The sequence below is a fragment of the Lathamus discolor genome, unplaced genomic scaffold, assembly GCF_037157495.1.
Source record: "Lathamus discolor isolate bLatDis1 unplaced genomic scaffold, bLatDis1.hap1 Scaffold_51, whole genome shotgun sequence".
Taxonomy (NCBI): Eukaryota; Metazoa; Chordata; class Aves; order Psittaciformes; family Psittacidae; genus Lathamus; species Lathamus discolor.
This window is the reverse complement of record NW_027069376.1, coordinates 97,217-117,154: the sequence shown is the minus strand read 5'-3', so window position 1 is coordinate 117,154 and position 19,938 is coordinate 97,217. Positions and strand designations below refer to the sequence as shown.

The following is a 19,938-nucleotide window of genomic DNA, read 5'->3' as shown; positions in this document are numbered from 1 at the left end:
ATGCAATGGAGCTCGGGATTTGGATGCAGTGGGGATTGGGATCCAGTGGGGCTTGGACTGGGGCCAGCGGTTCTTTTCTGCACTGATGCTCTGGGCGAGGGGATGGAGGGCACGCAAGTGACACCAGGTTGGGTGGGAGCGGGGAGATGCTGGAGGCGCTCCATAGGGATCTGGATCCCTGCGATGAGGCTCAGCCCTAAACCTGCCGCTTGGGCCACGCCAGTCCCATGCAGCGCTGGTTTTCCTCATGGAAAAGGCGCTGGGGATGCGGATTGATGGGGCTGGACTTGAGCTTGGAGCCAGGAATTCCAGCAGCATCCTGGCCTGGAGCAGCACCAATGCAGGGATTGGCCCCTTGTGCTGGGCACTGGGGACCTGATTGCTCCCTACAGGAGGATGGAGCCAGGACGGGGCTGGGCTCTGCTCCCAAGGGATGGGACAAGAGGAAACGGCCTCAGGGGAGGGGGCAGCCCCGGTACCGGCTCCTCCCTGGGTCCCCCAATGGCTTCTCCCCATTCCCGGTGTTCCCATTCCCGGTGTTCCCGGTCCTCCCTCTCCCATCCGCTCGTGGTTATGGCGCCACCTGGCGGCCGCGCTGCACCGCGGGGACATCCCGGGATTTGTGGGGGGGGAGCCCGAGGGGACACCGGGATCGATAGGGACCGTGATGGGACATCCGGTAGCACCGTGGGGCACCCAGCACCACCGTGGGGCACCCAGCACCACAATGGGACACCCAGTGTGACCATGGGGCACCCAGCACTACCATGGGACACCCAGCACCAACATGGGGCACCCAGCACCACAATGGGACACCCAGCACCACCATGGGGCACCCAGCACTACCATGGGACACCCAGCACCAACATGGGGCACCCAGCACCACAATGGGACACCCAGCACCACCATGGGGCACCCAGTGTGACCATGGGGCACCCAGTGTGACCATGGGGCACCCAGCACCAACATGGGGCACCCAGCACCACAATGGGACACCCAGCACCACAATGGGACACCCAGCACCAGAATGGGACACCCAGCACCAACATGGGGCACCCAGCACCACAATGGGACACCCAGCACCACAATGGGACACCCAGTGTGACCATGGGACACCCAGCACCAGAATGGGACACCCAGCACCACAGTGGGATAACCAGCACGACCATGGGGCACCCAGCACCACAATGGACACCCAGTGTGACCATGGGACACTCAGCACCACAATGGGACACTCAGCACCACCATGGACACCTGACACCACCATGGAACACCCAATGTGCCCATGGGACACCCAGCACCACCATGGGACACCCATCGCCCCCCCCAGCACACCCGACCTCACATCCATTACCGGATGCGGTGAGCTGGGTGCTGGTGGGTGCTGATAGCACCCAGCTCTTCCTGCGTGGGCAGGAATGGCATCGGGACACCCTGGTGACAGGGACACCCTGGGCAATGCCATGGGTGCATCCTGATTACGGGGACACCAGGGCCTTTACCAGCACCCATGGTGCTGACCCAAGCTTTAGGGTGCTGGGGGGCCCCTTTGAGGCCCATCCTTGGGATGAGGGCACATCCGGCCCCCCCCCAGCACCACTTCCCCCAGGGTTTATCAGTGGGGACACTCACTGGGGACACCAGAGGGACCATGTACGGCAATGTGGAGCCCAGCCAGGGGCAAAAGTGGGTGCCAGGACCCAGAGATGGGGAAGGTAGGGAGCACCCTTGGGTGCTGGGGGGGGGGGGAGCCCAGCAGCCCCATTGTCCTTAATGGACATCCCATTGTCCCTTTTGGGGTCTCACTTTGTCCCCATGGCGGGGGGGTAGCACCAAAGGGGGGTCCCCATCTCCATCCCTGGTACCCAATGCACCCATTGGGGTACCGAAAGAGGGATCCTCAAGAGGGGTCCCCGGGGGGGTGTGTGTGTGTGTGTGTGTGGTGGCACCAAAGGACGGGTCCCCCGTTTCCACCCTTGGGGTGTCCCCATATCCATACCTGGTGTCCAAAGAGGTTGTCCATGGTGGGGGGGTGTTGGTGGCCCCCGGTGTCCAAGGATGTGAATGGTGGTACCGACAGAGACCCCAAAATCCTCATGCTCCAAGGGATGCTGGTGGCACTGGGTAGGGGATGACCCCCCAGCTTCCCCCCCACTGCCCCACAGCACCTTGTGCCCCACAGAGGAGAACCCCTACGAGCCCCTGGACCCCCTTGAGGTCACGCCGAGCCAGAAGCATGTGCCAGAGCCAGCATGGACAAGGACAGAGCCATCGTCACCTCGTCCCCTGTCCCCAGCTCCATCCAAGGGCTGCTCCAAAGGGAAGCTGGTGCTGGTGGCCGCCGTGGCCCTGGGGGTCTCTGTGTTGATGAACATCCTCTTCCTCACCATTGGCTCACAGCACAGTGAGTAGTGATGGTCCATAGGGATCGGGGAGCCCCATGGGCATCATGGAATCGGTTGGGTTGGAAGGGAGCTTAAGGTCACCCTGCCATGGGCAAGGACACCTTCCACTAGAGCAGGTTGCTCCATCCTGGACTTGGGACACTGCAAGGGATGGGGCATCCAATCCTGCTCCATCCCAGTGTCCCACCACCCTCATAGGGAAGAACTTCCTGTGATTGGGAATTGCTGTTATTGGGGTGTTGGGGGTCTCTATGGGGGGTTCTGGGTGCTCAGCACCCCTCCACACCAGCCCTGCTGTGGCCATGGTGACAGGGTGACCATGTCCCTGTGTCCCCATCAGTTGCAGCCCTGACGGCGGAGCTGGAGGCAGAGAAGGCGAAGGCGATGCCGAATGTGGGTGCGTGTCCATGGCATGCGTGTTCCCCCCTTCCCTCCTTCTCCATGGATGCGTCCCCAGTCCATGTGTATCATGGATTCATGGAATGGTTTGGGTTGGAAAAGACCTTAAGATCATCCAGTTCCAACCCGGAAGGGACACCTTCCACTAGAGCAGCTTGCTCCAAGCCCTGTGTCCAACCTGGCCTTGAACAGGGATGCTTCATCCAAACCTTCTCCATCCAACCCATCCCAGTGTCCCAGCACCCTCATAGGGAAGAACTTCCTTATCTCCAACCTGAACTTCCCTGTTTCAGTCTGAACCCATCACCCCTTGTCCTGTCCCTGATGAAGCTTCCTCTCCACATCCTTGGAGCCCCCTTCAGACCCTGGAAGCTGCTCTGAGGTTTCCATGCAGCTCCTCCAGCCCCAACGTCCTCAGCCTGGCTCCATGTGGGAGCTGCTCCAGCCCCTGCTCATCCTCCTCTGGCCTTGTTCCTTGAGGACACCAGAGCCGGATGCAGCATCCCAGTGGGATCTCACCAGAGCAAAGGGGCAGGATCCATTCCTTGGACCTTCTCTTGCCTTCCCAGCCTCCCGTTCCTTCCTGCTCTACAACGAAGACCACCGCAAGTGCATTGAGGCCAACGGGCACCAGTTGACGGCGACCACGTGCCAGCCCGGTGCTGCTTCCCAACGCTTCCAATGGCTCCAAGGGGGCCAGTTGTGGGGCTGGCAGAGCCAGCGCTGCGTCACGGCCACCCGTGGCCAAACCCTGGCCCTGGTGAGGCTGGAGCCGTGCCAGGATGATGCCAAGCTGCAGCGTTGGGAATGCCGGGATAGAGGGCTGCTGGCGCTGGCTGGATACAACCTCTACTTCAACTATGGCAACAACCAGCAGCGCATGGTGATGCTCTACACCGGGGACGGGCCGTGGAGCCGCTGGGTGGTCCATGGGAGCAAGGATGACATCTGCTCCCACTCCTGTAGGTCCCAGCATCCTTCATCCCAAGGATAGCCCTAAACTGACATGGATATGGCTTAAACTAAATGCAGGCTGCAGCAGGGTGCTGGACCTGAGCTGACCCTTTTAGGATGGCTTAACCTAACCTAAACCAAGGCCAAACCCTAAGGGGCCTTTAACCTAATCGTAACCCAGTTATAACCCAAAATAGATAGGATTTAACCTAATCCTAACCCAGTTAGAACCCTAAATAGGATTTAACCTAATCTTAACACAGCTAGAACCCTAAATAGATAGGATTTAACCTAATCCTAACCTAGTTAAAACCCCAAATAGGATTTAACCTAATCCTAACCCAGCTAGAACCCTAAATAGACAGGATTTAACCTAATCCTAACCCAGCTAGAACCCTAAATAGATAGGATTTAACCTAATCCTAACCCAGCTAGAACCCTAAATAGATAGGATCTAACCTAATCCTAACCCACTTTAAACCCTAATGGGACCTCAAGCCAGTCCTAAACCTTAATCTATAGGACTTAACCCAAAACCCAGCAGGGCTCTATCCCAGGGGGGATGCTCAGGGTTGTGTCCCTGGCCAGGGCTGTGTTATGGGCCCTTGCAGCCCCCTTTTGGGGGGGTGACCCCACTTTTCTGTGCCCCCCCTTCCTGCAGGCTGTCCCCCTTGCTCCAAAGGGTGGCTCCACTTCCGGAATTCCTGCTATTTGTACTCCAAGACAGCCACTTCCTGGGAGAATGCCCGGCGCTTCTGCTCGCTCCTGGGGGCTCAGCTCCTGGAGGTGGATGGGCCTGAGGAGAAGGTGAGGGGCACGGCTAGGAAGGGAGTGTTGGGAAGGGATGGGAAGGGACAGGGAAGCCTCAGGTGAAGCCCTATAATGAACCCGATGATGGGTTTGGGGTGACCTCACCTTAAGCTCTGCCTAAACTTTATACCCTAGTACCTACAATTAAACCCAACCTCATTCCTAATCGAGCCATCGCCCTAAAACCGACCCAAATCCAGCTGAAACCTCTTCCTAATCCATCCCTAACCCTAAACTCACTAAACCTAAACCTAATCCTAACCACAAGCCCAGACCTAGCCCTAAGCCTGACCTTAACCCTTTCCCCAACCACAACCCCAATCTCATTATCCAGAATTGTAATCCTATCCTAAACCTAACTCTAAATATACTCACAGGACTTGACCAAACCCTAAGCTAGCCCAAACCCCTACAGGGCCTTACCCCAGCCCTAACCCTGCCTATGGAGGACTTAAGACAACCCTAAGCTAGTCCAGACCCCAATGAGGCTCTAGCCCAGCCCTAACCCCAAATACATAGGACTTAAACTAACCCTAAGATCCTTCAAACCCCAATGAGGCTCTAGCCCAGCCCTAACCCTGCCTATATAGGACTTAAGACAATACTAAACTAGTCCAGACCCTAGTGAGGATCTAGCCCAGCCCTAACCCCAAATACATGGGACTTAAACTAACCCTAAGATCCTAAAATCCTCTATGAGGATTAACTCAGCCTAAACCCTAAATATATAGAACTTAAGACAACCCTAAACTAGTCCAGACCCCAGTGAGGCTCTGGCCCAGCCCTAGCCCCAAAGTCGCATTGGACTTAAGCTAATCCTAAGATCCTCTATGAGGTTCTAACTCAGCCCTAAGCCTAAAGACATAGGACTTAAAGACAACCCTAAGATCCTTCATACCCCAATGAGGCTCTAGCAGAGCCCTAACCCCAAATACATAGGACTTAAGCTAACCCTAAACTAGTCCTGACCCCAATGAGGCTCTAGCCTAGCCCTAGCCCCACAGTCCCATTGGACTTAAACTAATCCTAAGATCCTCTATGAGGTTCTAACTCAGCCCTAACCCTAAAGACATAAGACTTAAGACAACCCTAAGACCCTTCAGACACTGATGAGGCTCTAGCCCAGCCCTAACCACAAATACATAGGACTTAAGCTAACCCTAAGATCCTTCAGACCCCAATGAGGCTCTAGCCTAGCCCTAACCCCAAATACATAGGATTTAAGTTAACCCTAAGGTCCTTCAGACCCCAATGAGGCTTTAGGCCAGCCCTAACCCTGCCTATATAGGACTTAAGACAACCCTAAACTAGTCCAGACCCCAGTGAGGCTCTAGCCTAGCCTTAACCCCAAAGTCCCATAGGACTTACACTAATCCTAAAATCCTCTATGAGGTTCTAACTCAGCCCTAAGCTTAAAGACATAGGACTTAAAGACAACCCTAAGGTCCTTCATACCCCAATGAGGCTCTAGCCGAGCCCTAACCCCAAATACGAAGGACTTAAGCTAACCCTAAGATCCCCCATGAGGCTCTAACTCAGCCCTAACCCTGATTATATAGGACTTCAACCAGTCCTAGGATAGCCTAGACCCCAATGAGACCCCCCCACCCCAGGGCAGAGGCTGTGCCAGTGCTGAGGGCTGTTACGGCATCAGGTCCTACCCGGTGTCCCCTTGCTGTCCCCAAGGGTTTTGGGGGGGGCTGTGCCACGGGGTGACGCCGCCTTTGCCCCCAGGATCACATCCGGACCATGCTGCAAAGCTCCTCCTGGCTCGGCATCCGGGATGAAGAGGTGGAAGGGACCTGGAAGCGAGCCAATGGGTCCATCTTATCCTGGGAAAGCAGGTAGAGCCCTATGGGTGCTGGGAGCAAGGGGACGGGGTTTGGGGGGGGGGGCAGGGGCACCCCTAAAGTGTCCTGATCCCCCCCCCTTCTTTTGTCACAGCTCTTGGCACAGGAGCGAGCCCAATGGTGGGCGCCAGGAGAACTGTGCAGCAGTGAGGGAGGATGCTCTGTGGTACGATTACCCCTGCACCAGCCAGCTCCCATGGGTGTGCGAGGGGCACCCCTAAAGGGGGCACCCCAAAAATGCCCCCCCCCCCCCCTCCACCAATGCACCCCCTCGGTGATGAGGGGCTCCCATTGGCACCCCTCTGCTTGCCACATCCGACCTGCAGCGCTCCGGGTGCAGCCTCCGCCTTCCAGCACATTCCCTTTGGGATGCAGGGATGGATCTGCAGGGAAAAGGGGGGTCCAGGGTGGGATTGGGGAGGGGGGGGAGGCGGGGGGGGGGGGGACGGACGAGTCCTGCAGAGCAATAAACACGTGTGAACACCTGCTCTGGGCATGGGGGGCACCCATGGTGGGGGGCGAAGGGGGGGTGGGTTTGGGGGGCCTCTGGGGGGAGCAGTGGGTGCTCATGATACCCCCCCCAAATACACCTCAGGGCTCCCCAAATACCCCCAGAGACCCCTAAATCTCCTCCCCCAGACCCAATTTATTACCTCCCCGAGGCCCCAAATACCCCCTTGAGCCCCCCAGTTCTGCCCAGACCCCCAAATATCACCAGACCCCCTGCCAAATACCACTTGGAGCCTCCAATTTCCCCCCCAGACCCCCAAATACCCCCCAGGCCCCCCAACCACTCCATTGAGCCCCTCAAATCACCCCCAGACCCCCAAATACCCCTCAGGTCCTCCCAAATGCCCCCTTGAGCCCCCTAACCCCCCCCCAGATTCCTAAATAACCTCCAGGACCCCACCCCAATACCACCTTGGGCCCCCTAAATCCCCTCCCAGACCCCAAATACCCCCCAACCCCCTCCCCACCCAATCCCCCTTTGAGCCCCCTAAATTCCCCCCCGGGCCCCCAAATACCCCCCACGTCCCCCCAGATACCCCCCAGAACCCCTAAATGCCCCCCCCGACACCCAAATACCCCTCAGGTCCTCCCAAATACTGCCTTGAGCCCTCTAACCCCCCCCAGATTCCTAAGTACACCCCAGACCCCCCTCCCCAAATACCCCCTCGGGCCCCCTAAATCCCCTCCCAGACCCCAAATACCCCCAGACCCCCCCCAAATACCCCCCCACCTCCCCCAAACACCCCATCGAGCCCCCTAAATAGCCCCCCAGGACTCCAAATACCTCCCCCCGGACCCCCAAACACCCCACTGAGCCCCCTAAACCCCCCCCGGACCCCCAAATACCCCCTTGAGCCCCCTAAACCCCCCCCCGGACCCCCAAATACCCCCCAAACTCCCCCAAACACCCCATGGAGCCCCGTAAATACCCCCCCAGACCCCCAAATACCCCCAGACCCCCCCCAAATACCCCTTTAAACCCCCTAAAACCCTCCCCCCGGACCCCCAAACACCCCACTGAGCCCCCTAAACCCCCCCCCTAAGGCTCCATTTACTCCCCCGACCCCCCCAAATACCCCCTTGAGCCCCCTAAACCCCCCCCCGGCCCCCCAAATACCCCCCAGACTCCCCAAACACCCCATGGAGCCCCGTAAATACCCCCCAGACCCCCAAATACCCCTTTAAACCCCCTAAAACCCTCCCCCCGGACCCCCAAACACCCCACTGAGCCCCCTAAATCCCCCCCGGACCCCCAAATACCCCCCAGACTCCCCCAAACACCCCATGGAGCCCCGTAAATACCCCCGAGACCCCCAAATACCCCAAGACCCCCCCCAAATACCCCTTTAAACCCCCTAAATCCCCCCCCCCACCCCATTTACCCCCCCGATGCCCCCCCCCCATCCCCTCACCTCAGGCCGCGGGTCAGGCCTCAGCCCCTCCCGTGTCCTTCGGGGGGGGTGTCCCCGATATCAATGGGGTTCTATGGGGGGGGGTCCCCCCGGTTCCGGACTACAGCTCCCGGCAGCGCCCGGGCATGCACGGAGCGATCATGGCGGAGCCGGCGCTGCGGGCCCCGCCGCGCTGAGGGGAACGGGAGGGCCCAGGGCCCGGGCCCGGCTCAAAGGGAGACCGGGACCGGTTCAAAGAGGGGGGCCCGGGACCGGCTCAAAGTGGGGGGGACCGGGGAGGGGTTGAAGGGCTCCGGGCAGGGCGATGGCGGAGCCGCTGCTGAGGAGAACGTTCTCCCGCCTGAGGGGCCGCGACCGGCCCAGGGGGAAGAAGCCGGACGGGAAGGAGCGAGGTAGGGGCAGAGCCGAGGGGGCCGGACGGGACCACCATGGGGGGGGGGGGGGTCTGCACCCCAAAGGAACAGGGACCCCCCCCCCCAGCACCCTTGGGTCCCTTCTGCATCCCAAGGGAGAAGGGACCCCCCCCTAAGGAAGGGACCCCCCCCCTCCATCACTTTGGGGACCCTTCTGCACCCCACATAAAGGGGACCCCTAGGGAATGGGAATGCCCCCCCCATTACTTTGGGGCCCCTTCTGCATCCCAAGAGGAAAGGGGAGCCCCTAAGGAAGGGCCCCCCCATTGCTTGGCATCCCTTCTGCACCCCACATAAAGGGAACCCGCTAAAGAAGGCCCCCCCCCATCACTTTGGGGTCCCTTCTGCACCCCACATAAAGGGACCTCCCTAAGGAAGGGATCCCCCCATTGCTTGGCATCCCTTCTGCACCCCACATAAGGGGACCCCCCTAAGGAAGGGCCCCCCCCATTGCTTGGTGTCCCTTCTGCACCCCACATAAAGGGACCCCCCTAAGGAAGGTCCCCCCCATCACTTTGGGGTCCCTTCTGCACCCCACATAAGGGGACCCCCCTAAGGAAGGGCCCCCCCATTGCTTGGCATCTCTTCTGCACCCCACATAAGGGGACCCCCCTAAGGAAGGGCCCCCCCATCACTTTGGGGTCCCTTCTGCACCCAAAGAGAAATGAGGAGCCACTAAGGAAGGGCCCCCACTAAGGAAGAGACCCCCCCATTACTTGGTGTCTCTTCTTCACCCCACATAAAGGGACCCCTCCATCACTTTGGGGTCCTTCTGCACCCCAAGAGAAACAGGAACCCCCCCTAAGGAAGAGACTCCCTTAAGGAAGGGACTCCCCCCCCATCACTTTGGGGTCCCTTCTGCACCCCACATAAAGAGACCCCCCCTAAGGAAGGGTGCACAGGGTGCAGGGGTGCAGCCCCATCCCTTTGGGGTTCATCCCTGTCCCCATTGGGATGCAGCCCCTTCCTATTGGGTGCAGAGGAGTCAGGGCTGTGCCCCCCCCCCCCCCCATTCCCTGCCGGAGCAATGGGAATGTCTTGGATCCGGCCAGCAGTAAACATCCGGACATCCAGATGTTTGGATCCGCTGCCTGTTCCCATGCGGGACAGCGCTGGATTTGGGATGAGGATTGAGGGAGCCGTGGTGGGGTGCTCAGGATGGTGCTGGGGCCACGAGAGAGGTCCTGGCGTGGTGGCACTGGGATTTTGGGATCTCATCCCAGCTTTTTCCCTTCCTCCCACAGATCCTCCCACTCCTAGCCCTGATTCCCCCCCGGATCCCGAAGCAGCATCCATGGATCCGGTGCCGGTCGCATCTCGGCGGCAGAACTGGGCCCGTTTCTCCTGCGGAGGCCGGGATGAGAAGGAGCCGCTTCCTGCCAAAGCTTCCCAAGATCCAGTGGACACCGGAGAGCCAGATCCTGCCTCTGGCATTGCGCATCCCGTGAAGGACGACCCGGAGCCGGCGGAGGAAGCAGAGGCGCTGAACGGCTCCGGGGAGCTGGGGATTCCCGGTAGGAATCCCGGGCATGGAGCCTACCTGCAGAGCTTGGAGCGGAGCAGCCGGCACTGGGTGCTGTCATCCATGAAGGTTCCAGGTTTGGATGAGCCGGGAGCTGCAGCCGAGGTGGATCCCGGTGCTGCCGGCAGCGAGGGGGACATCTGGTACAACCCCATCCCGGAGGATGAGGATCCGCAGCCTGGGAGCGCCGGGAAGAAAAGCGGGAGCCGCGATGGGGAGAGGGAGGAGCCCGCCCGGGATGGATTGGGAATGGGGGAGAGCTCCGGAGCCCGCAGCACCGAGGAGCCGGGACGGACCCAGCCTGGTGGTGAGGAGACCTGGGACCCATAGCCCGGGTCCTGCTCTCTTGGGCACCCACTTTATAGGCACCCACTTTTGGCACTGGACACCCACATTTTGGTATTGAGCACCCACTTTTTGGTGCTGGGCATCCACCTCATGGTGTTGAGCACCCACTTTTTAGTGATGGGCTCCCAATTTGATGTTGGGAACCCACTTTGGGCACTGGGCACCCACTTTTTGGCGCTGGACACCCACTTTTGGCGCTGGACACCCACTTTTGGCACTGGACACCCACTTTTTGGTATTGAGCACCCACTTTTTGGTGCTGGGCACCCACCTCATGGTGTTGAGCACCCACTTTTTAGTGATGGGCACCCAATTTGATGTTGGGAACCCACTTTGGGCACTGGGCACCCACTTTTTGGTATTGAGCACCCCCTTTTTGGCGCTGGACACCCACTTTTGGCACTGGACGCCCACTTTTTGGTATTGAGCACCCACTTTTTGGTGCTGGGCACCCACTTTTTGGTATCAGACACTGACTTTTTGATGTTGGGCACCCACTTTTTAGTGCTTGGGACACACTTTTTCATGTTTGGCACACATTTTTGTCACTGGGCATCCACGTTTTGGTGCTGGGCACCCACGTTTTGGTGCTGGGCACCCACTTTTTGATGTTGGGCACCCAATTTGATGCTGGACACCCAATTTTAGTGCATGGCTCCCACTTCTTGTTATTGGGCACCCAACTGGACACCCACTTTTTGATGCTGGGCACCTACTTTTTAGTGCTGGGCACCCAATTTTAGTGCTGGGCACTCACTTCTTGTTATTGGGCACCCACTTTTTTAGCGCTGGGCACCCACTTTTTGATGTTGGGCACCCAATTTGATGCTGGACACCCAATTTCAGTGCATGGCACCCACTTCTTGTTATTGGGCACCCAACTGGACACCCACTTTTTGATGCTGGGCACCTACTTTTTAGTGCTGGGCACCCACTTTTTAGTGCTGGGCACTCACTTCTTGTTATTGGGCACCCACTTTTTGATGCTGGGCACCCAATTTGATGCTGGACACCCAATTTCAGTGCATGGCACCCAGTTCTTGTTATTGGGCACCCAACTGGACACCCACTTTTTGATGCTGGGCACCTACTTTTTAGTGCTGGGCACCCACTTTTTGCCACTGGGCACCCAATTGTAGTGCTGGGCACTCACTTTCTGTTATTGGGCACCCACTTTTTGATGCTGGGCACCCACTTTTTAGTGCTGGGCACCCACTTTCTGGTGCTGAACACCCACTTTTTGGTGTTGGGCACCCAATTTTAGTGCTGGGCACCCACTTCTTGTTCTTGGGCACCCAATTTGGCACTGGGCACCCACTTTAGCTGTTGGGCACCCAGGTTTTGTGGGTGAGGGGGTCCTCAAGACCCCCCAGACACTGCCCCCACTCCATCGCATGTCCCCATCCCCTGCATTCCCCATCCCCTTCTCCACATCCCAGCCCCACCCCATCCCAAGGACCCTTCCCATTCCCCCCCCCCGCCATTCCCAGCCCGCTCACCCCTTTCCCCTTGGCACAGGGAAGGCCCCGACCACCCCATCACCTCCCGCCAGCCCCACCAAGAGCCGGGCCCTGCAGAAGGTGAAGTCCCCGGGCACCGTGCGTCGCCTCTCCATGAAGATGAAGAAGCTTCCGGAGCTCCGGAGGAAGCTGAGCCTCCGGAATCCCCGTTCCCGAGGCCACGAGGAGGGAGCATCCCCCTCCGAGAGGAAGGAATCCAGCAACGTCATCAGCCGCTACCACTTGGACACCAGCGTGGCGTCCCCGCGGGCCAAAGCCACCCCCAGGGGTGGCTACTTGAGCGATGGAGACTCCCCAGAGCTTCCGATGAAGGCCAAGCCCCGGTGTGATCCGGAAGAGGTGGATCTAGGGCTGGATGTGGGTGCTTTCCACCCCTATAGCAGTGGGGAGACGCCACCCCCGCTGCGGGCAGCACATCTCCGGCTTGGTGAGCGTCCACCTCCACGGCGTGAAGGACCTGAAGCCACCGCGAGGGGATGGGCGCGAGGTCTTCTGCGTGCTGCAGGTGGACGCGGCCAACCGGGCGCGCACGGCGCTGCTGTCCTGCAAGACGGGCTTCCTGGGTCTCAACCATACCTTCAACCTGGAGCTGGAGGGTGCTCAGCACCTCAAGGTGATGGTGTTCTCCTGGGATGCCACCTCCTGCCGCAACCGCCTCTGTTGCCACGGCACCGTGGTGCTGCCCCACATCTTCCGCGGTGAGGATGGGGATGAAGGGTGGTGGTGGTGGTGGTGGTGAGGGGGTCCCGGTTGGGGTTGGGTGCTCGGTAGTGAGTTTGATGGCAACGTTGGGCTCCGCAGGGTGCCGTGCCCAGCAGTTGGCTGTGAGGTTGCAACCGCGGGGTGTCCTCTACTCCAAGTTCACCTTGGTGGAGCAATGGGATTGTCCCAGTGAGCAGGAGCCGCGCGTCTTCGGGGTGGAACTGGGTAAACTGGTGGAAAGGGAGAAGACGGCCACCAAAGTGCCTTTGATCATCCAGAAGTGCGTGGCTGAGATAGAGAAACGTGGCCTGAAGGTGAGTGCTGCTCATAGCGGGGCTCGGAGGGGGGTTTGGTGGAGGAACCCAGCCCAAACTGGTGTCCCCATAGTGGTTAAAGGGGGTTTGGTGGAGGAACCCAGCCCAAACTGGTGTCCCCATAGTGGTTAAAGGGGGTTTGGTGGAGGGATCCACCCCAAACTGGTGTCTGGTGGTGGCTGTGGTGAAGGAATGCATCCATACTGGTGTTTGGTGGTGGCTGTGGTGGAGGAATGCATCCATACTGGTGTTTGGTGGTGGTTGTGGTGGAGGAATGCACCCAAACTGGTGTCCCCATAGTGGTTAAAGGGGGTTTGGTGGAGGAACCCACCCCAAACTGGTGTCCCCATCATAGTGGTTCCTGAGGGTTTGATGGAGGAACCCACCCTGAACTGGTGTCCCCATAGTGGTTAAAGGGGGTTTGGTGGAGGGATCCACCCCAAACTGGTGTCCCCATAGTGGTTAAAGGGGGTTTGGTGGAGGAACCCACCCTGAACTGGTGTCCCCATAGTGGTTCCTGGGGGTTTGATGGAGGAACACACCCAAACTGGTGTCCCCATAGTGGTTAAAGGGGGTTTGGTGAAGGGATCCACCCCAAACTGGTGTCCCCACAGTGGTTAAAGGGGGTTTGGTGGAGGAACGCACCCCATACTGGTGTCCCTGGGGGTTTGGTGGAGGGATCCACCCCAAACTGGTGTCTGGTGGTGGCTGTGGTGAAGGAATGCATCCATACTGGTGTCTGGTGGTGGTTGTGGTGGAGGAATGCATCCATACTGGTGTCTGGTGGTGGTTATGGTGAAGGAATGCACCCAAACTGGTGTCCTCATAGTGGTTAAAGGGGGTTTGGTGGAGGGATCCACCCCAAACTGGTGTCTGGTGGTGGCTGTGGTGAAGGAATGCACCCAAACTGGTGTCCCCATCATGGTTAAAGGGGGGTTGGTGGAGGAACCCACCCCAAACTGGTGTCCCCATAGTGGTTAAGGGGGGTTTGATGGAGGAACGCACCTATACTGATGTCCCCATAGTGCTTCCTGGGGGTTTGATGGAGGAACCCACCCCAAACTGGTGTCCCCATAGTGGTTAAAGGGGGTTTGATGGAGGAACCCACCCCAAACTGGTGTCCCCATAGTGGTTCCTGGGGGTTTGATGGAGGAACCCACCCCAAACTGGTGTCCCCATAGTGGTTAAAGGAGGTTTGGTGGAGGAATGCACCCTAACTGGTGTCCCCATGATGGTTCCTGGGGGTTTGGTGGAGGAATCCACCCCCCACATGGTGGTTGTGGTGGTTGAACTCTCCCATACTGGTTTATACTGGTGTCCCCATGCAGGTGGTGGTGGTTGAACACCCCCATCCTGGCCTATACTGGTGTCACCATGCAGGAGGTCATGTTAGATGCCCCCCATACTGGTCTATACTGGTGTCCCCATGCAGGTGGTAGTGTTTCAGCCCCCCCATACTGGTCTATACTGGTGTCCCCAAGCAGGTGGTGGTGGTTGAACCTCCCCACACTGGTCTATACTGGTCTATACTGATGTTCCCACACAGGTGGTGGTGGTTGCACCCTCCCATACTGGTCTATACTGATGTCCCCATGCAGGTGGTGGTGGTTGATCCTCCCTCTACTGGTCTATACTAGTCTAGACTGGTGTCCTCATGCAGGTGGTGGTGGTTGAACCTCCCCGTACTGGTCTATACTGGTCTATACTGGTGTTCCCACACAGGTGGTGGTGGTTGCACCCTCCCATACTGGTCTATACTGGTGTCCCCGTGCAGGTGGTGGTGGTTGAACCCTCCCATACTGGTCTAGACTAGTGTCCCCATGCAGGTGGTGGTGGTTGAACCCTCCCATACTGGTCTAGACTAGTGTCCCCATGCAGGTGGTGGTGGTTGAACCTCCCCATACTGGTCTATACTGGTGTCCCCATGCAGGTGGTGGTGGTTGCAACCTCCCATACTGGTTTATACTGGTCTCTACTGGTGTCCCCATGCATGTGGTGGTGGTTACACCCTCCCATACTGGTCTATACTGGTGTCCCCATGCAGGTGGTGGTGGTTGAACCCTCCCATACTGGTCTATACTGGTGCCCCCATGCAGGTGGTGGTGGTTGCACCCTCCCATACTGGTCTATACTGGTGTCCCCATGCATGTGGTGGTGGTTACACCCTCCCATACTGGTCTATACTGGTGTCCCCATGCAGGTGGTGGTGGTTGAACCCTCCCATACTGGTCTATACTGGTGCCCCCATGCAGGTGGTGGTGGTTGCACCCTCCCATACTGGTTTATACTGGTCTCTACTGGTGTCCCCATGCAGGTGGTGGGCCTGTACCGGCTGTGTGGCTCAGCTGCAGTCAAGAAGGAGCTCCGAGACGCCTTCGAGCGGGACAGCGCGGCTGTGACGCTCTCGGAGCATCTCTACCCCCGACATCAACGTCATCACGGGTGGGTGCCACCCTATGGGTGCCCCTTGGCTCCCGTGGCCCACCCTGACAGCCCCATGGGGTCCTCTTGCCATAGGGATCCTCAAGGATTACCTGCGCGAGCTGCCCACGCCGCTCATCACCCCGACGCTGCACCACGTGGTGCTGGAGGCCATGGCCAAGAGGCCCCCGCGGCTGGCACCGGGGCAGCAGGATGCGGTCACCCTGCTGGAGTGTCTGCCCGACGTGGAGAAGGTGGGTGCTCAGCGCCAGAGTGGGTGCTCGGCATCAAAAGTGGGTGCCCAATGCCGAGAAGTGGGTGCCCAGCACCAAAAAGCGGGTGCAAAGCAATAGAAAGTGGGTGCCTGGCATCAAAAGTGGGTGCCCAATGCCAAGAATTGGGTGCTCAGCACCAAAAAGCGGGTGCAAAGCAATAGAAAGTGGGTGCTCCACATCAAAAGTGGGTGCCCAATGCCAAGAAGTGGGTGCCCAGCACCAAAAAGCGGGTGCAAAGCAATAGAAAGTGGGTGCCCGGCATCAAAAGTGGGTGCCCAATGCCAAGAAGTGGGTGCCCAGAACCAAAAAGCGGGTGCAAAGCAATAGAAAGTGGGTGCTTGGCATCAAAAGTGGGTGCCCAGTGCCAAGAAGTGGGTGCCCAGCACCAAAAAGCGGGTGCAAAGCAATAGAAAGTGAGTGCCCGGCATCAAAAGTGGGTGCCCAATGCCAAGAAGTGGGTGCCCAGCACCAAAAAGCGGGTGCAAAGTAACAGAAAGTGGTTGCCTGGCATCAATAGTGGGTGCCCAATGCCAAGAAGTGGGTGCCCAGCACCAAAAAGCGGGTGCAAAGCAACAGAAAGTGGGTGCCCTGTGCCTAGCTGGGTGCCCAACACCAAAAAGTGGGTGCCCAATGTCAAAATATGGATGCCCAGTGCCAAAAAGTGAGTGCCCAGAACCAAATTTGGTGCCCAACATCAGAAAGTGCGTGCGCAGCACCAAGCAGTGGGTGCTCAACATCATAGAGTAGGTTCCGAGCACCCAAAAGTGGATTCCCAGCTCCATAAAGTAGGTTCCCAGCACCCAAAAGTGGGTGCCCAGCACCATAAAGTGGGTTCCGTGTCCCTCAGGCCACCCTGACGCGGCTCCTGGACCACCTGAGCCTGGTGGCCTCGCACCATGACCTGAACCGCATGAACCCCCAGAACATCGCCGTGTGCTTCGGGCCGGTGCTGCTCACCCCGAGCCGCGGCACCGGCACCCACAGCAGCACCCACAGCGGCACCCACAGCCAGGACATCGCCAGTGCCGTGGACTTCAAGAGGCACATTGAGGTGCTGCACTACCTGCTGCAGGCCTGGCCGGGTAAGTGGGGTCACCCCCTTATGGCTGCTCTTGGGGTGCCCCCATTCCCAGTAGCTGATCCAGTGTCCCCATTCCCAACTAAAGCTCCATGGCCTGCCCCCCCATCGCCTCCAGTAATGGGTGCCCCCATGCCCAGGCCCCCCACATCCAACATCTCTCTTGGGGTCCCCCTAGTTCCTGCTGCTCAGTGCCCCCCATTCCAAGTAACTGGTCCAATGTCCCCATCCCCACGCAATCCCCATGACCCCCATTTTCCTCCCCATTCCATGTGCCCATTCCCACCTTTTCCCCCCATCCCCACGACCCCCATTTCCCCCTATTCCCAGTGCTCATTCCCACCAGTGTCCCCATCCCCATTTCCCCAATTCCCAGCTCCCATTCCCACCAGTGTCCCCATCCCTATGACCCCCCTTTCTGTACCCATTCCCAGTGCCCATTCCCATCAATGTCGCCATCACCCCCATTTCCCCCCCATTCCCAGTGCCCATTCCCACCAGTGTCGCCATCCCCATGACCCCTTTTCCCCCATTCCCATTGCCCTTTCCCACCAGTGCCCCCATCCCCACAACCCTCTTCCCCATTCCCAGTGCCCATTCCCCCCTGTTCCCCCATCCACATTCCCCCCATTCCCATTGCCCATTCCCACCTGTGCCCCCATCCCCACAACCCTCTTCCCCATTCCCAGTGCCCATTCCCCCCTGTTCCCCCATCCACATTCCCCCCATTCCCATTGCCCATTCCCACCTGTGCCCCCATCCCCACAACCCTCTTCCCCACAACCCTCTTCCCCATTCCCAGTGCCCATTCCCCCCTGTTCCCCCATCCACATTCCCCCCAATTCCCAGTGCCCATTCCCACCAGTGTCCCCATCCCCATGACCCCCTTTTCCCCCATTCCCAGCTCCCATTCCCACCAGTGCCCCATCACCATTCCCCCCTGTTCCCCCCATTCCCATTGCCCATTCCCATCAGTGCCCCCATCCCTATGACCCCTATTCCCCCCCCATTCCCATTGCACATTCCCACCTGTGCCCCAATCCCCATGCCCCTCTTTTCCCTCCCCATTCCTAGTGCCCATTCCCCCCTGTTCCCCCATTCCCAGTGCCCATTCCCCCCCCGTTCCCCCATCCCCATCCCCATTCCCCATTCCCCCCTGTCTCCCATCCCCATTCCCAGCGCCCATTCACACCCTTGTCCCCCATCCCCATTCCCAGTGCCCATTCCCCCCTGTTCCCCCATCCCCATTCCCCCCTGTTCCCCATCCCCATCCCCAGCGCCCATTCCCCGCTTTTCCCCCATCCCCATCCCCATCCTCATTCCCCCCTGTTCCCCATCCTCATTCCCCCCCGTTCCCCCATCCCCATCCCCATTCCCCCCTGTTCCCCATCCCCATTCCGGTGCCCATTCCCCCCTGTTCCCCCATCCCCCTTCCCCCCTGTTCCCTATCCCCATCCCATTCCCATTCCCCATTCCCCCCTGTTCCCCATCCCCATTCCCCCCTGTTCCCCATACCCCATTCCCATTCCTCATCCCCATCCCCATTCCCCCCTCTTCCCCCATCCCATTCCCCCTGTTCCCCATCCCCATTCCCCCCTGTTCCCTATCCCCATCCCCATTCACCCCTGTTCCCTATCCCCATCCCCATTCCCCCCCGTTCCCCATCCCCATCCCCATTCCCCCCTGTTCCCCCATCCCCATTTCCCCCTGTTCCCCATCCCCATTCCCCCCCGTTCCCCATCCCCATTCCCCCCTCTTCCCCCATCCCCATTCCCCCCTGTTCCCCATCCCCATTCCCCCCTGTTCCCCCATCCCCATTCCCCCCTGTTCCCTATCCCCATCCCCATTCCCAGTGCTCATTCCCCCCCTTTTCCCCCATCCCCATCCCCATTCCCCCCTGTTCCCCATCCCCATCCCCATTCCCCCCTGTTCCCCATCCCCATTCCCAGTGCCCATTCCCCCCTGTTCCCTATCCCCATCCCCATCCCCATTCCCCCCCTGTTCCCCATCCCCATTCCCCCCCGTTCCCCCATCCCCATTCCCCCCCGTTCCCCATCCCCATTCCCCCCTGTTCCCCATCCCCATCCCCATTCCCCCCCGTTCCCCATCCCCATCCCCATTCCCCCTGTTCCCCATCCCCATTCCCCCCTGTTCCCTATCCCCATCCCCATTCACCCCTGTTCCCTATCCCCATCCCCATTCCCCCCCGTTCCCCATCCCCATCCCCATTCCCCCCTATTCCCCCATCCCCATTTCCCCCTGTTCCCCATCCCCATTCCCCCCCGTTCCCCATCCCCATTCCCCCCTGTTCCCCATCCCCATTCCCCCCCGTTCCCCATCCCCATTCCCCCCTCTTCCCCCATCCCCATTCCCCCCTGTTCCCCATCCCCATTCCCCCCCGTTCCCCATCCCCATTCCCCCCCTGTTCCCCATCCCCATCCCCGTTCCCCCCTGTTCCCCATCCCCATCCCCGTTCCCCCCCGTTCCCCATCCCCACTCCCCCCTTTTCCCCCATCCCCATCCTCATTCCCCCTGTTCCCCATTCCCAGTGCCCATTCCCCCCTTTTCCCCCATCCCCATCCCCGTTCCCCCCCGTTCCCCATCCCCAATCCCACCGTTCCCTCTCTCTGCTCCGCAGCGCCCCCCCGAGCGCCGCGGCTGCGCCTGGAACTGCCGGATCCCGCGGTCGTGGCCCGGCCCCGGCCCCGCGGCCCCGAGAGCCCCCCCAGTAACCGGTACGCGGGGGACTGGAGCGTGTGCGGCCGCCAGCTCCTGCTGCTGCCCGGGGCCAGCGCCCCCGGGACCCCGGGGCACGGCGACCCCGGCGGGGGGGGGGCTCCTTTCGGGCTGCGGGAGGAGCCCCCGGCGGCGTTCGGGCCCCGGCTCAACCTGAAGGACTTCGATGCGCTCATCCTGGACCTGGAGAGGGAGCTGGGGCAGCAGATCAACGTGTGCCTGTGAGCGCCGCACGGGGCGGCCGTGACACCCGGCACTGGTGGCAGCCA

The 19,938-nt window shown here is 59.7% G+C and overlaps 2 protein-coding genes and 1 long non-coding RNA gene across 4 annotated transcripts; 2 read left to right on the top strand and 1 right to left on the bottom strand.

Annotated features, from left to right (window-relative positions):
• Positions 1-1,645: 1,645 nt before the first annotated feature.
• Positions 1,646-6,806, top strand: LOC136006653 (macrophage mannose receptor 1-like). The gene is made up of 7 exons (XM_065664689.1): positions 1,646-1,715; positions 2,183-2,404; positions 2,746-2,802; positions 3,374-3,766; positions 4,420-4,565; positions 6,303-6,412; positions 6,513-6,806. Exons 1-7 carry the CDS (start codon positions 1,652-1,654, stop codon positions 6,637-6,639), a joined length of 1,119 nt encoding a protein of 372 aa, XP_065520761.1. The 5' UTR covers positions 1,646-1,651; the 3' UTR covers positions 6,640-6,806.
• LOC136006654 (uncharacterized) lies at positions 1,737-8,708 on the bottom strand. 2 transcript variants are annotated; one of them, XR_010609221.1, is made up of 4 exons: positions 8,341-8,708; positions 6,739-6,874; positions 6,230-6,400; positions 1,737-4,554 (listed from the first exon to the last, which is right to left on the bottom strand). It is a non-coding gene; the product is annotated as an uncharacterized LOC136006654 (long non-coding RNA). The 2 variants fall into 2 exon arrangements; XR_010609222.1 differs by having other exon boundaries at positions 6,230-6,370.
• LOC136006652 (rho GTPase-activating protein SYDE1-like) lies at positions 8,468-19,931 on the top strand. Its single transcript, XM_065664688.1, is given in 10 exon segments — positions 8,468-8,732; positions 9,998-10,582; positions 12,142-12,539; positions 12,541-12,841; positions 12,945-13,159; positions 15,474-15,578; positions 15,580-15,601; positions 15,677-15,834; positions 16,703-16,937; positions 19,572-19,931. Coding segments are annotated over 10 exon segments (2,430 nt in total). The 5' UTR covers positions 8,468-8,644; the 3' UTR covers positions 19,895-19,931.
• Positions 19,932-19,938: the final 7 nt, after the last annotated feature.

What these genes read in the sequence shown, in the direction of transcription:
- LOC136006653 (XM_065664689.1), top strand. Translation starts at nt 1,652, where the DNA reads ATGTACGGCAATGTGGAGCCCAGCCAGGGGCAAAAGTGGGTGCCAGGA. An exon ending in CACCATTGGCTCACAGCACA is followed by an intron (nt 2,405 to 2,745) that starts GTGAGTAGTGAT and finishes TGTCCCCATCAG; the next exon opens with TTGCAGCCCTGACGGCGGAG. An exon ending in TGACATCTGCTCCCACTCCT is followed by an intron (nt 3,767 to 4,419) that starts GTAGGTCCCAGC and finishes CCCTTCCTGCAG; the next exon opens with GCTGTCCCCCTTGCTCCAAA.